The 17266-nt window shown below is 40.8% G+C and overlaps 1 protein-coding gene across 1 annotated transcript in view; it reads left to right on the top strand.

Annotated features, from left to right (window-relative positions):
- The window catches only part of hcn4 (hyperpolarization activated cyclic nucleotide-gated potassium channel 4), a 57882-nt gene that overhangs the window by 3822 nt on the left and 36794 nt on the right, over positions 1-17266 (top strand). Inside the window, exon 2 of the mRNA XM_076077814.1 lies at positions 16316-16739. Within this exon, the coding sequence (XP_075933929.1) occupies positions 16316-16739 (424 nt within the window). The remainder of the gene's footprint in view (positions 1-16315; positions 16740-17266) is intronic.

Here is a 17266-nt window from a genome sequence, read left to right as displayed (position 1 = left end):
CCAACCACCGTATATTACCATAATTAAACATTTTGCCGATTTGAGAGCAATTTGCTTGTGGTTTAGTCATTCAACTCTATCATAATCACCCTGCTGATTGAGTGCCACAGACGTAGTACTCAATCAGGAGAGTAAAAGTATTGAGGCTGAGCTTATGCTAACTATGGGAAAGGATTCTTGTACATTTTGTTTTGTGTGACCAACATGAAAAAGTCAAAGCATACATAAACTCCTTGATTGACAAATATTCAAGTTTATTGATTAATTACTGAAAGAAGTTGGCATGATACCTTTTTATCAGCATGAAATGCTTCAAATAATATTTGAAACCAATCTCCATGAGAGATAGGGGATAAATAGTACATCATGTCAGTGAGTTAACACGGCGTGGTGAGATGAGTTCCAGCTAGTATTTTATTTTTAATGAACTGAAGGAGAAACGTGCTATTTGAGCGCCTACTTTCTCCAAAATCAGGATCAGAGACGGGACAAGATGGCTGTAATTAAAGTACACAAGGAGATGAGAGGGACCTTTTAATGGGCCCAGAGAAGAGAAGGGTCTCTGAGACGAAAAGTTTTATTCACATGTCTGCATCAAAGCTTTGACATTATAAACTCAAATTAGAGTGTCACAAGGATTCACTAGTCATCACTGCTCCGAAATTCAGCAAAATCTGCTCTTGTCAAGTATTGTATAACGCTAAGAAGCAAGGGAGGAGCAATATCTTGCAAGGGAAAAAGACGGATTAAAAATGGCATCATAATCCAATCTACAGCCTCATTTCCAGATCCAAAGCTGAACAGCCTTGTTCGATTATGAACAAGCATCTAGTAAGCAGATGTGGTCAGTTAACCACAGTGACAACTTCAACTGGGGAAAAAAAGGACACAAGCCTTCCTTTTAAAATGACTGATTCAGTTGGAGTCTTTTAAATAAGGACGATTATTACTGTCCTTAAAGCACATGCTGACCATGAAATATCTGTGAGGGTTTGAAAGGACTTGAACAATACATATGATTGATTGGTGTTGGGATTACCGCCGCCTCTGCTATGCTCCTCACTGGATGCTTTCTTGTCACTGCTATCAAAATGTGACTTTAAAAGCTGCTGTACCATAAACTGTGCTGAGACCTATCGAAGCTGCATGCCCGTGGTCATAAATAGAGATTGATAAAAGTCATAGTGTTTATTGTCCCTTTTTGAAGAATATGTCGGTGCTTGATTGACAAATTCATACTTTTCTCACACAATGGATCCTCTATCTGCATGAGGAAAACCAGGGGATTTTTTTCCTACCTGTTGTATAGAGCCTTTTGAGTGGATTCTATCAATGCAGCAGCATTGTGCAGAGTTCTAGACGAGTGATGCAACGCAATATTAGAATGCATCCCTCTGATCATCAAGTGCCTTTTAATTATCTTGTGATTCAGAACCCAGAGGACACATCTGTTGGAAAGTCTTTCACATTTCCCTGGGGAGATAGAAAAGAAGGTGTCGCACATTAGAACTTTTTTGTTGCACTGAAGGCTATATTAATCCCCTATTTTTTCCTTTAGAAACGCGTTGCCAACCCTATCAGAGAGGGGGGGTCGGCTGTCCTGCAGTTTCTGTCAATCAGTTAAATCCCTTTGCAACAGTCAGGCGAATCCTTCCATCCCCTCTGTAAAGTCCACTTTTTCAACAGCATTTTATTCCACACATCCAGCTCTGTTTCCCAGAAGACATTTACCTAGACAGTTGCAAAAAAATAAATCCTCTGAAAAGACATCTTACAACTTCTGTTATTTATTTTTTTTTTTTTGCAGAGAATACATTAAAGAAAAGTAGAGCAGATGTAGTCACCGATGTGCACATTAAGGCTGTGATATAGTTAAAGGAAAGTAACATTTAGTCAAGGTGTTGACAAAGGAAAATGTGCACTGTGTTCCTGAAAGCATTTATGTTGCCAAATAATTAAACCAGTTTCTGGTTAATGTTTAATTATCTTGCTACAATGAGTCATAGCAGTTTTTGTGTCCACCATTAGCCCAAATTGAAAAAATCTTTTTTGGACAGCTTCTCACAATAGCATAGTGGTGTTGACTTTTGCGACAGAGCTTTTATTTTCTGGGGAATCAGGGGGGGGGGGGGGGAATAAATCCCATGGTTATTATTTCCTTGATGAATTTGAGATACTGCACAAATTGTGCATCTTAGCTTTGTAATCCTTATCAAGTATTAGCAGCTGCCAACAGCTACAGGGCGTACTGGAGTGTGCACGTGTGCATCCGTGTGTTTGTGAGCGTATGGGATCAGATTTAATAACATCATTCTCAATTTCAGTCAAGTTGAATACGGTTCATTTGAGAGTATGTTTTGCTATTGATTTGTTTGGGTCTCGTGGGGCCTCTAGCTTGCCATCGGTGGATTTATTGAAAAATAAGATGGAGAAACATACACGGCTGCAGCACGGGTGATTCCCCTTCATGTAGCGGTGGCAGGAGTCGTAGTGTGGGTGAGAGTTACACAAAGGTCCAGGTGAGGTGCTAGTGTAGTAGAGCAACGTGAAGCCTGGACATTCAGAGCTCCATTGAAATAGATTTTGACAGTTTTTTTTTTTTTAGTGCAGCAACTTTTAATGATGATGATTGTAAAAGCCATATGAGATGAAAACGTTTTGTAAAGATGTATCAATTGAGTCCTGGCTTTAGAGTCATAGCGTGTGCCCTCACGGACCATGGTGTTGTAGGCTACTGTAGTGCTACTATGTATGGGAAGAGAAAAAAACATTTGGACAGTGGATGAATGACACTCTATTCCTTTCGGTCTCCATTAAATAATTCCTCCTTTTAATTTAGTGAGGGTAAAACATGGGGATTACAGATGGTTCTGGCTGGGCCTGAAAGTGGGGTAATCAAAATAGGCTGCAGTGCTCATCCACGAATATTAGGAGCCAAGAGATTATTACAGCACAATTTATTTAATGGAGGGAGCCCAGGGATGATGTGCGTGGCCGGTGGGTGGAATGTTGCCTGTCATAGTGGCAGAATGATTGAACGGTACCGCGTGACCTCACCAGGCCCACTTGTGTGGGCGTGTGAAATCAGGACACGAGATCACAACTGAGAATGGCCTTTCTTTCCCACTTTTTTTTTTCCCGCATGTCAGTGTTCCCCCCCCCCCCCCTCCCCCCCTCCTGATATGTCATTAAATTCAGCTTTAGGTATTAGGCAGGAGCTGAGTTTAACCTTGGCAAAGTGATGGTAATCTCGAGGTGAGATTATATTGATTGATTGGACATCATATACATTTTGAAAATGGGAAAGCCTGCTGGAAGCCTTTTCTGTTAAGTGCCGTCACCCAGCTGGTATGCTTGATGTATTTTGGTCACCTGACAAATGTAATGTGGTGTGTCCTTCCTGCACCACCATCCTCTGCGCTGCAACATCAATTTATAATCTCTCCAGGTGGATACACAACACTAGTCAGCCAAGAGTTTTTCCTCTTCACACATTTCAGTGTCAAAGTTATTTATCTTTCCACTGAAGAGATGTGATTATTTCCCCACTGACCAGAGGTAAATATGTTTCACTCATCTCAACATTTCAGGGTGGTTAGTGGTGAAAATGTGTATTTATTTATTTCGTAACAAATTATCACCGTGTAGTCAAATCACATTTGAAGTGACCTTTCTGTGTTTCTGTTCATACATTCTGCTTCTGGCGTTATTTTAGCACCACTCCTTGGTTTGGAAAAGAGACAACTTACAATATCTATATACACCGAGTGCCCACTTTCTCCATGCAATGAACTGACACTTGACCCTTGTTGACCTTCCCTGTCCACATGGTAACAGCAGAATTTGTGAGCATTCTGACACTTAACACATTCATTGTGCAAAAGGGGCTGCAACTGATTTTTCCTCTGTGGAGATAAACATTGAATTTGCAACTGATGCTTTACCTTATGCTTCTTTATTTGGCCTGTGACACAGTAACAGTTATTTTCCATCCAAATAGTTGGTCTAGTTATAAATGCCATTATACATACTTTATTTTTAATTCCAGTCTGACACGTAATCTGCTCTGCTCTAAAAGCAATAAACATCAACACAGATTACATATAGGTGTAATCTTCCAATGATACCCAAGAGGGCATTCTTTGATTACGTGTGCTGCAGTGATTCAGACCTCTGCATGATGATCTAATTGATAACCAGAATAAATAGTATTATCTCTCGTAATGACTGATGAATTTACTACACATAAAATATTAAAACTTTGAGAAGAAAAAATCACTTGGTTTCCAGCAATCAAGAAAGTTAAAATACCTCCTGTATGCTATTGATTCTCTCTGATGTCTTACATTCACGTCTAGGCACGCCGTTCACACACAAACATGGGTGGAATCCTTTTTACAACAACTTTTCTTGGTTTATCTTCATGCCTATTTAGGAGCCAGATAGTTGAGATTTGCTAATTTTTACAATGCAACAAGGGTCCAAATACACTTATATTATAAGTGATCTCAGTACCCCACTGTTTTTGACCTGAGCCCATCCTTTTGCACCGCATGCAGGTCAGAATTAACTCAAATGTTAATTGCCAACTATATTTTGACCGAGATTCACCCATCAGCTAGTGAACAATGGTATGCTGAGAGACTGCTCAGTGTTTATTTTTCAAAAATGATACCCTATGTTTTTATGCATGCATATGTTTTTGTAGTACAGTTACCAAATCTCATCTCAACTTCCCTTGTGTTGACCTCTGCAGCCCCAGCCTGTTCATTGCCCCTAACACAGATTCTGTTATATCTAGTACAGGTTGACCTTTTCAGCAATGCTTGTGTCCCAGGTGGATTCTCACACCCTCTGTCTCTCTGAAATTGAATTGCTTTTTCACCCCCATCAGCCTACATAGGAAATGGCCAAGATGTCAAACTGGCCCCGATATGCTGCTCCAGGGGGGTGGATACAATATGAGAAATATTCGATTAAAAGTCACTTTAAATTTCTCATAAGACACTCCCCATTACAAAGTCAGCTTCACAGACAAGTTCTAGTCATTTCAGAGCCAATTAGCAGAATGTGCCAGAAACGATAATCAGTTACATGTGCAGGTGACTCAGGTGGGCGACCATGAGATACCACCAGAGTTAGCATTGTGACAAGACTGTGTCATGACGTGTCATTCTTCTACGTCTCAATCATCCCTCTGTTTTTTGCTTAGCTTACTGTTATTCATTCCATTGATAGGATAAAACTCTCCAGCCATCCATGCAGAACAGACATGGCAGGAGGACGGCATTTCCTTAGATGATCTCTCCAGGTGTACTCTGTAAGAATGTATAGAAGGCTAAAGCACTTTGGAAACAGTGGGGTTTCCACTCAGACAGGACCAGAGTCCAGTGCGCTGAATAAAGAACTCTGCGTGTGGCTGGCGTGAGTCACAAGCAATGCTTCCCTGGATCAATGTGTTTGGCCTGGCCCTGCCACATGCTGGGTGTCTAGAAGACTCCGACAAATGACTGGATTATGAGACATGCAGTGGTAAAAGACAGATTGCTCTCTCTTCTCTGCTATAGGGGTGGGGTGGGGGTGGGCTGCTATGTTCATAGCATGTCCTCTATTTTTTCCCAGACCAGTTCCTGCTGCAAACATTGGAGAACGGGCAGCAGACTGCTCTCCTAAAAAACTCCGATATGATTTTCGGATAGCACCCATAACTCTTTAATGTGGAGATTGTGCCTGTATGTTCCCCTCCAAACACTAAGGGGTAGAGTAACTTGTATTACTCTACAATGTTACTAAGTTAGATTTATACTGCTAGATTTAAAGTTTGCCTACAGCAGCGTTCTATATCAGCAGGCCTTTTATTAATACTTTGTGCTATTTGATACTCCTTTACTGCCCTGCAATGTTTTCACTTCTCTCCCACATCAAAAAAGGGTTTCCAATCTTTATGACACCTCACAACACTATAAAAACACTTACCACTAAGGTCTATTGTTTAGCCTTGCACTAGTAATTGCTTTTAAGATAGATGACAATTGCTGTCTTGCCAAGCAGTGCTTGCATTAATATTTCACAAAAATAAAGACGGGGAGGCAGTTATCGTCACACCACCTCCTGTTTTTGACTATAAGTTAAAAAAGCTTTCAAGTTAAGGATGAAATCCATCAAGAATCTATTCCACACTGCTACTGCTGTCACTACGGTCGCCAAGTCTTTCTCACATACCAACAGGAAGTAGAAAAGAACAAATGGATTGCAACAGAAAGTTCTTTCAACCAGTTGAGAAAGTACTTGCTGACATTTGAACAGATGAAAACGTTTCAGTTTTCCAGTCACATCCTCTCCATCGAGTCCTCTACATCGGCATGAATATTTTGTTTCAAAACTAGATTAGTTGACGGAATCTGTGAGATGAAGCTGGATTTAGAAAAGTTGGTTATTAGCGAAATCTTCCACCGTTTTCTGCTTAATATCAGCAAATTTAGGTGTATGACCAGGTTTGGGTTTATTCCATGAGAAGTGAGACGGCACTGAGAGGAACTGATCCACGGGCCCATCTTTCTTCAGGCTGTGCAGGCCCTCGTCTGAAGGAGAGTCTAGATTAGGAGACATATTTCCTTGGTCATCTAGACCCAGCTCCCCTTTCCCAGTTTGCAATGGCATTCTGTCTTGTGAAGTCTTCCTATTCTTGGATGGGATGTCTGCCTCATGGGCAACACTCGGAGGGTTGAGTTTTTTTTGAAACTCCAAGGTTTTCCCCAGTTCCCCAGTGTTTGATTGAATAGGGGGCAGTAGCCAAGCTGGTGTGTGTAAATCCAACCCTGACCCTGTTTAGCATGTACAATCGAGAAATTATAGAGCTAACAAATAAACATGATAAATCCTGCTCTGTTTGGTTTAACAGTCAGATAAGCCTTCACTTTTGCTTACTCACGCAGACCAGCAGAAATCAGCTAAACAGCATCTCCTCTCCGATTTGATTTGATTTCATGCTCCGAGTGTCTTCTTAGTGAGGCTTTTCCATCAGCTTTTAAGCTCTATTCATTTTGGTTTTATTCACCTCTACCTTTGTGTAATGTTGCTCAAAACAACAGTGTGGAAAGAAAAGTCACGACTCCTATTTCCAGAAGATCAGACTGATATGGATCTGTCCTCATACTCTTCCTCACTTGGCTGTCCCTGTCCTTTTGTCCTATGTTCTACAGAGTCTGATTTTCCCTCCCCTTATTCCCTCTTTTCGTATCTCTTCTCTCCTTGTCACCCTTTGACCTCAGATCACCGTTTTGGAGATGGATAGAAAAGGCTTTCATTGTGGCTGCTACATTTGCTGATTGCAGCACCTGAAGTGGTGAAGATAAATGGCTCAATACTGGTGCAGCCCAGAGCAAGGGCATAAGGTGATGGTGTACAGTGTGACTAGCGCCTGTTATTTTAGACATTACGTTATCTTAGCACTTCATCTATCTTATGAGAAATCCCGTTGCTGTCTCTCTCTCTGGCTCTCTCCTGTCCAGCAGAGCAGCGGACTGGTGCGTTGAGGGGTCTTTGTGTTCAGTTGGGAGGCACTGGCCAGTCTTTCCTCTGCCACACTCTGAGGTTGGCTGACAGGGGACCCCTTTAACATGACCCTAAGGACCTTGTGGGAGATAACAAGGCATCATGATAAAACAGATGCAATTAGTGGCAGGATGGCGGTCAACAAAGCTGGAGCACAGATACTGGCACATGCTAGTAGGATAAGTGCATGCTGACGGAACTGGCTGGAGAGCTTTGTGTCCTCTCTGTGTCTTCTCCAATACAGCTCTGCCATTCACTGTCTCTCTACTAGTATTTTCCACACAGTGGGCATATTTGTTTGCTGACAGCTAACTACCTGTGTACAGTATTTTTTCCCTCTGAGTAGATAGGTAGCAGGTTGCACTCTGGGAAGCTGTGTTGGCTTTCTGATTACAACTGGTGAGTTTGTGAAGTGGCTTTGGTGATTTCATGATTTAGTCAAAGCTCTTAAGCGCACACTTGTGAGCTATTCAAACATCAGTGCAAATTTAGGCTGGACTTATTTCAATGAGTGGATCTGGGGCATATTCTTGAGGGTCTGGGACCGACGCTGTGGCATTTAGTGAGTGTCCCTAAGATGGTTAGCCTGGTTCCAGACCTCTGAATCGCTGCCCACAGCTCCAATGTTGAATGAAGACAAACTGGAAAGAAACAAATAATTTAGTGATGATTATGCTACTGAATGATTCAAATTCCTTTCAAAGCAGTAATAGAGAATCGTCATTAAAGCAATGTGCTGCGATACAATACAGAATATTGATGCAATACACCCTGTGAGTAAATACGAAGAGTTGCAGCAAGAACATATTTCTATGTTTAAGATCATTTTAAATCCAAATCCAGTGGCATCATAGTATGAGAAATATAATGCACCAGACACGAAGTGACCCACAAACAGACAGAGGGAGGTGAGTTTTGTTTGAAATTAAAAAGTATGACCAAATGCAGGCAAAATAATTTTCAAACATAACAAGAGTTTGACCTAAAGACAAAATAACCTGTATTCTGTTTGTCAGTTGATCATAAATGAGAATAATATTCAATACAGGCTGATTTCCCTGCTGTTTATAAGTACTGATGTAAAAGTTCAAAACTTAGATTGAGTTGTTGTCAAATGTTACTCTGTGATTCAAAAGATCTGTTCAATTTCAGAGTGATCGCATTCTCCACTCTTGTGTTTTTAGATTCGGTGGTTGTGCGTCTCCTTCTTTCACATTTGTCAGTGTCAAATCTTCAAGGGGGCAGACATCTATCTATTAGAAAATGTTCTTCTGCAGCAGATGTGACATTGCCTTTAGCATTGTCTTTCTCTTGGCTTCGTTGAATAACAGTCCTATACAGAGCTTTAGAGGTGAATGAAAAGCCGTACGCTGTACCCTCACCTTCATGTCCACCCATAGAACTACTTGTAATCTTGTTTCTGAATCTCTTTTATAAGTGTTAGGTACGGTTGACTCCTTTCAGTAGATTTTACCTCTCTCCTCTGTGGGTATTTAGTAAATCCGTCTGTTTTCTTGTAGCCTGAGGTTAGGGAGATTTGCCTCTTCCTCTGATGAAATCTGCCATAGTTTGATAAAACATCATGCCTCACCTAAATATAGCCACCTGCAACTGCACAGCCCCAGTGTCATGTGCAGTGTGCCTGCTGGCTGTGCTTGGCAAAGACAGCGCCGTTATGACAGTTCATTGGAGCAGGTGACAACAAAAATAGGATTAACCCTTTATAACCAATTATTTTCTCCTTAGACACTTAAATCTTGATGTGAGTGCCAACTGGCTTGTGTAAACTAATGAGCTGTTCTTTTATGGGGAATAAACGGGCACCCTTTTTGCTGCTACAGATGTTGTTCTCTGCCTATTTTGTGATAGGCTTTATTATAGATTACCTTTTCTTCTTGCTAAGTGTATCTTGTGTAAAATGAAGTTTTTTTTTCTATCTCACAGGAGCCTTTCATGCTTAATTTTTATTCAATACTCCTCATTTATTCCTTCAAATATGGCAACGGGGTAAATGAGGCTGTTGCTCTGTCAGTTATCTTTTAAATTGAACTTGGATTTAGATTCTGTGTCCTTAAACCACAGACTGGTGGGTTCGCCTGAGATCCTGGCCGACATTACGCTAAGAGGTTGTAGGCTCAGTTTTAAAGCTAAACAACCTAAAGCATCCATTGGTACAAATGTTATGCTAGATTGTGGGGGAAGGAGGCTAAATAAAGCTCCAAAGTTTGGCTACATTTTGGAGAGTTTTTATTTTGAAAAACAGGTTGGCCGTTTTCATCAGGGCCCCTTGACTTCTCACCTAAAAATACCTGAACGAGTCTCCCTTTTACAGATATACCCACTTTATATTTAATCCCATATATTTTAATCCCATACAATTTTAAAACGTGCAGTTTTTTGCATGTAGTATAATGTATTGTTTTTACCCATTCTAAAAATAGTTTCTGCATATTGGATTCGGAAAATGCTATTTTAGCAGAGATCTCCAAAAGTCTAAATCACAGGATGTATTTTTCTTTGGTGCTCGTCAAGGTCTTGGTGTCTTAATTTGGTATTTTGGAGGGATTTTCTGACCATTTTTAATCTAATCCAAAAATGTGCGAAGAGCTGCTAGAGCCAAGGTGGTCCTTGGTGAGGCAGCAGAGCAGACAGCTAGCAGCTAGCGACCTGGTATGGCCCTCATCTGGCACTCAAAGCAGCCAATCCCTCAATTATACCTTACTCTTTTGCACCAGGCTGTAAACATGCTTATCTCAGCTGTAAAGCTGGGCATTTTAACATGGGGGTCTATGGAGATTGATTCGCTTTTAGAGCTATGCCTCAAATTGCCATTTTAACAATTGACGTTTTTGGCACTTTCGTGTTGGCTTCATTTCTCAGCACTGGAGGTTGCCACTTGACACACACACACAAATTAATTATTCAAAAAGGAAACAGCTTTCTCATTGAAAAACAGATACAGTCCTATCATTTAATCAGCCCAAATCACATTTACAGTGCACACAATGTTGGCTAGTGCCCTTGTTGAAGTGCAGTCTGGGAGCACTCATTGTTCTTCTGCTGTTCCCATTCAGTCAGTGTGGTGCAGAATAAAGGGAGGCACTGTTAAATGCTGTCTACCACTTGTACCTGACATGACAGATGATCTGCTTGCAAGCTTTGCCATCACTCTCCCAGCATCACAGCCAACATATAGACATCTCCACAAGGGAAATCTAAGTTCACACACCCATGCATGCGCAAACACAAACATATACCCCCTTTATATGCCCTGTATGTGCAGGACTATATACACCCCATTGCTTTATCCCTTGTGCCCCCTCAACATATAGGCTACTCCTGAAGGGTAAGTGTATGTTCATTTCAGGCTGCTTTTGGTGGCTCACAGTCCCTTTCAGGTAGCCTGGCTGGCAGGGTGAGGAGACTGAGAGAGGCTTATCGTGTAGTCAGATGCACTCTGAGGGTGACAACATGTTCCTGTTGTCTCTGGTCACCCCACCGGAGAGCAGAGTGGGCTGTGGCTCTATCCCCACAGACAGCAAAATGTCAGGGCTCCCTTCATCAGTACATTGAACACTCAGCCCCACAACAAGTTAGGTGTGAGCTATTCTGCTTCTTATTCCCAATGTTTCTAGTGGTTCTCTGCTTTGCTGGTCTTTAGTTTAAACATATTTTTAGTCTACTTCCTTGTCGTTGTGGAAAAGCTCTGATGTTCCCCAGTGGTCACATAATCATACGAACACACACCAGCTCTGGCCGCGTTTTTCAATAGAATGTGATTATATCTTGTTATTATCACGTCTTTATCTGATCTATTTTTTTATTTTTACAAAGCTTTGTTTACAACCAAACGAAAAAGTCACCAGCAGTTTCATTATCATTATTATTTGTCATTATTTGTTATACATAAAATAAGTATTTAATTGCTGGCATTGCTTTAATAAACATAAACTGGACTTTTCTAATAAAATAAGATCAGAACAGTTCAAATGAGATGTTTTCTTCACCCCTAACACCTGGTAATATCACCTTCACAGCACCAGTGCTAGGTCACTGCATTTTGCTTTCATTATATTTCAAGACAGGTGGTATACCAGCACACAGCGTGAGTCAGTGATTTGGGATGCATACAGAGGTATAGGATTGTTTAATGCCTTTGAAATGTCCGCCTAACATCCCGCACTCGCCCAACTGTATTTATAGAACAATGTTCTTCTATGTCAGGGTCCCAGTGAATAATACAACACAGTAAATGGATCCCTTCTATGTTTAGGCGGCCTGACCTCCATCAGGAGGCAACCACATGCATGCTCACACACACACACACACACACACACACACACACACACACACACACACACACACGTGCATGTAAAACCACAGTCTACACGTACACACACTTAAAATCCACAAGGATTCCTACACAGCTCTTTGAAATTCTGCATACTGAGCGATGTCCTTATCCCAAAACATTGTTGTGGGTCAATTACAATTTTGTTTAAGGGGGGACCTCAAAGTCACTAATGGTCATAGGACGTCTTCCACTAGTAGATTGATTTATTTTAAAATCCAATGGTACAACAAAAAGGTACCATGCTCAGATTTTTTTTTTTGCGTGGTGCATTTCCCTTCATATTTAGAAAGATGCATTTTCACTATGAGCATACAAGAGCTGCTATCAATCTCACCTATCCCCTCAATCCTATAAAAAGTGAGGCTTACTCAAACAGGTGGCAGCAGTGGCTGTGTTCTGCCAGGGTGCCGTCCAGAGGTCTCAAGCAGAATGCTGTCTTGTGCTTTCTGCAAAGATGTTGAGAAGCTCTCCTCCAGCACTTATTTTTCTATTTCTTTCATTCATACAGCATCATCTAACTGAAGCCAGATCTATTTTACAGGCTTCACTTCTATGGCTTGTCTTGTTCTTTTTTGGTTTTGAGCAACATCCAGTTGTTGAATTCGGATTGCCTGCATCATCAGTTTAAAGTCCATTTCTTCGATGCTTTGGTTTATCATCAAATACTTTCAAAATGAATGACATCCCCATCAGCTTTAACTGTACTTTGTGCTATTTTGTTTAATAGCAATACCCTGGCACCTTATTTACATGAAAAAGCTTTGAATCAATTTACTGTCATTGTGAATTAGAAGGCCATCCGGCACCCTATCTGGCCCATGGTAAGCTCAGAATCAGTGCTGCTGCAGTCCATTCACCAGGAAAATATGCTGGCATTGTAAGTTTCTGCAGACCATGGAAATGTTAAATGTGGACACTTTTTCATTCGGTCAGAGCAAGTGACTTAGTACATTAAGCGACGTGCACAGCAAGTGATGTAGTACCGTCACTGTACTAAAAGTGACATAAAGTTACCTGGGTGTAATTACAAGTATAAAAAGCAAGAAAGTCCACTAAGGGCGGGTGGGACCAAGGTGGATGGGTCAAACAAACAGGATTTTAACCCAGGAGGCTGCTGTTCTTGTCCTGTGTGAAACCAAAACTAAATGTTGACTTTATGGTTGTTGTGTAACATTGGTACACTTGTTACGTAACGCTGTGTAAGAAAGTCTGCTAATGGCGGTTGTTGTTTTGTTATTTAAAGCTAACCAATTGTTTCACCATCTAACCATCTGTAATTGTGCGTTTCTGCGAGCATGACACGCGGCTGATGTGAAACTTTTATGAAACCTTTTTGGTTCTGACACCTCAACATTCAACGTATCCTGTGGTTGGCAAAAACCAACAATGCTAATATTTTCTGGTGACTTGGTTGGCAGTTGAGTCGTCACAGTTGATACAAATGGCAAAACGAAGGGAAATATTTGCATCCGTTTCTATAGAAACAGATAACCCTAAATCATCACTGATATACTCTGTCAAGTGCTGGGAGCACACTTGCATCCTATTAGTAAGCTGTACCTGAGGGGATGCAAACAAATGCACACGCTATCTAGCATTTTTAACATTCGATAACATGGCAATATAAAGAACAAATGTCATAATCTGTTCGTGTTTTCATAAGTTTTTCTTGTCCTGTTGGGCTTTCATTCATGAGAAAACCCAGTGGTGGCAAGGTCTGTCTAAATATAACTCCACTTGACAACAAGCTGGAACAGTAGATACCCTTTTACTTTGAAGGATTCCAATTATTGTCCCTGTTCCCTCAGTGTATGTGTATATGTTTCTGTGTGTGCAATAGATATGAAACTGAGATGTGTGTCTGTGTATGCTGTGAATGTATGTATGCATCTGTGAAATGCTCTTATCAACTGTAACCTTAGCACGTTACAACTTAAACGTCTGCTCCATAGCAGCCTGTGTAGTTTTTCTGTATTTTACAGTCATTACTTTTTCAAAGTAATGTTACGTTTTTCCACAGATTTATGTGTTTGAGTTGAAGAGACCTCTCGTGTCCAAATGCCACCATGTCATCACTCATGCCATCATAGATTTCTTTTGTTTTACCTCCGTAATGAATCAGCAATGATGTTTAGTCATGCTTACAGCAGAGAAAATAGAACAAAATCTCAAATTATTGTAAAACTACTTGGAGTTGTTGTGCTTTATCACAAGCAAATCTCAAAGGACTTTGAAGAGAAAAGGCAATTTTAGATCTAACTAATCCTAAATAAAATGATGAACTATAAACCTCCAACAAAGCAAACACAGGCATGCAAAGAAAAGAAAAAACAAACAAAAGGAATCTCATGAGGAAGGAAACGGGGTATGTGCCAGGTTATCTCCTGCTCTGGTGAGGCAGACGTTATGTATCTGTACTGATAGGTACATTTTAATCAACTTGAAATTACATGGGCCCAAGGACTTTTTGGATCAGGCTGTGTCATCCTGCAAAGCAGCAGTTCATTTTAAAGCCTTTGTTATTTACTGCAACACTGTGAATCAACCATGAAATCAATAAACATCAGCTGCAGCAAGAGAGTGAAAGAGCAGTAATAACTTGCTGTGGACTTGCTAGCTTGCAGTAAAAAAGCGTATCCTACCCTGGTTATGTATGTAGTATCCTTTCTTCCTTGTTTCCTGGCCCTGCTCTTGAAATTGGCTTTGCGCAGAAACAGATCTTTGTGGCCCAGTTAATGATGAGGTGGGTAAATCATCAAAGCTCACTGGGCTGGTCCACCATGCAGGACCCCCCCCCCCCCCCTCTCCCCACGGTGCGATCTATGGAATATCCAGGATATATCACCCTTAACACAAAAGAGCCAATCTAGATTCAATTACCAAGCCAGCAGAGAGTGCAATTTATATCCAAACTCTCGGGCCTGGAAGACGGACGAGGTGGCAGTACAGTTTGTAATTAACATTTAACCCTCATTGACCTTTTGAGTTGTGATTTACAGTACAAACACAAATAGCTTTCACATCAATCATTTCATTTTTCTTAATAGGAAAAGCACATGTGTTATTAATAACATTGATGACTCTGTTCTATTCAGGTGTCTCAGTAAGCCATGCCAGTGAGCCAGCATGCCAGGGCTCAACAATAAGTAGTGGCTGATTGCCCAGTAAAATGTCACGTCGTGCTGGTGAATCTAGCAACTTGGGCAAATGGTAAAAAAAGAATTAAAAAAAAAAAGCAATTAACCTTTGTTTTTTTTCCGGAGCTGAAAATGGAAGTAGCTTAGGAGTGACCTATCTCACTACAGTGAAAAAAACAAATTGAACAATGATGAACAATATACTGATGCTGAAACAGCTAAATGGAATTCAGCCATCATTAGTTTATTATTAACAATTTTCCCACTGTGAAATGTCAATGTCCTTTGTGAAAAAACTATACTATAGAGGTTACACATAAATGTAACAATAATAAGACATTACTCGGTTAACATTTACAAATTAATTCTTTCTTTTTATGTATTTCTAACTGTGTTTTGTTTGATGAGTCTAAGAATAGTCCGTGTCACATCGTATTTTTAAAGCCATGAAAAAATGGCAACTCTCCCTTGGAATGTGTTTTGCCACAAGCTGTGTTTTACTATAATACACAGCAGCTCAAAAGTTTTGGGTCAGCTGTTGTATTGATGTTTTTCTTCTTTCCTTCAACAATGACCATTTCAATGGAGACAAAAAGACTATAAATCAGACAATAAATGTATTATTTACATTTGAAATAGTTTTGGCCCCAAAAGAAGTATTACATGTCAGGGGAGAATACAGTTGTTTTTCTCCAAATACCCCACGATTTATTTTGTGCACTTGACAGGACCTTGCTGGACAGGACCTTGTTCCTATTTAAATCTGCACACATTTTGATACTTAGCTTCCTGTTTATTTTAGCAATGGCAGGCAATTTCTGCTATTCTCATTCAACTGTTTCTCGAGGGATCTTTGTTTCTTTCGACCCTTTCAATTGTCACTCTGGTTGAACCAATGTACAGCATTTTGTTCTTCATTTACAAAGCATGACTTTCTTTGCAAGTAGTTGATACAAAATAACATTTATTGGAAAATAGGTCTTTCTACAACCTCAAAGTATGAGTAGTAGTCCTCTCAGCCATCTGACTGTAACGGATCGAGCTTTTGTGGCAGACAACCCCAAACATTGAGCAATAGTGTATATACTTCATGATGCAAAGAGATACAGTTTGTATATCATGCAGTCCATATAGAATGAGTTTTCAAAGCACACAGAAGATTAGTGTTACCCTCTAAAGGATGTTGCTAAGAGTTAGCTAGATCATTTTGCTATGTTCTGACTCTTTTACCATCCCATCTCTGTCTTTCTACATTTCTACTTGCAATAAGGTTTTACTGGGACTTGACCATGCTGCTGCTGATGGTGGGCAACCTCATCATCATCCCCGTGGGCATCACATTCTTCAAGGATGAGCACACGCCCCCCTGGATTGTGTTCAACGTGGTCTCCGATACCTTCTTCCTCATGGATCTGGTCCTCAATTTCAGGACTGGTATCGTCAAGGAGGACAACACGGAGATCATCCTGGATCCGCAACAGATCAAGATCAAGTACTTGCGGAGTTGGTTTGTGGTGGACTTCATCTCCTCCATCCCTGTGGACTACATCTTCCTCATTGTGGAGACGCGCATCGATTCGGATTTCTACAAGACAGCGCGCGCCTTGCGGATTGTCCGCTTCACAAAGATTCTCAGCTTGCTGCGGCTCCTGCGTCTCTCAAGACTCATTCGCTACATCCACCAGTGGGAAGAGGTAGGAAATTGCACCATAGTGTGTTTTATTGTATAGTTGTGCTGAACGTTGGCCACTTTCCTGTATGATGTATGTGATGCCTGCTTTTTAATTTGGCCTTGGCAAACTGGATTCCCTTGATATCTACAAGTGGATTCACACAGAGAACAAAAAAGACAGATTCAGAGAAAATACAATAGAAATCTCAATGATTGACATTCATACCATCATACTATTTGATTAAGCTAGTCAAACACTTTGGGCTTCACTTCTTGAATCTGATTATAATCCAAATTTTTCGTTTTCCCATGCTGAGGAGTTACTGTGAGTATGTTTACGGAGATGTATACCTTTCCCTTTCCCTTGAGAAGGAAATATGGATAGATGCTGCTTCTGATTACATCCACCCTTGAAAGGAGTGAAGAGGCTCTTTTGCTGTACCCCAGTCACCGATAAGTTAATGAGGCCGGATGTTGATTAGCATTTTTCCCTGTGTGAGCCCATCCAGCTCGCAACGGGACCACAGAGCCCAGAGAGGCTTTGCTGCG

This window comes from Anarhichas minor, unplaced genomic scaffold (genome assembly GCF_050575085.1).
Source record: "Anarhichas minor isolate MPS153535 unplaced genomic scaffold, ASM5057508v1 ptg000062l, whole genome shotgun sequence".
Taxonomy (NCBI): Eukaryota; Metazoa; Chordata; class Actinopteri; order Perciformes; family Anarhichadidae; genus Anarhichas; species Anarhichas minor.
The sequence above is the reverse complement of the archived record's forward strand: the minus strand, read 5'-3'. Positions and strand labels throughout refer to the sequence as shown.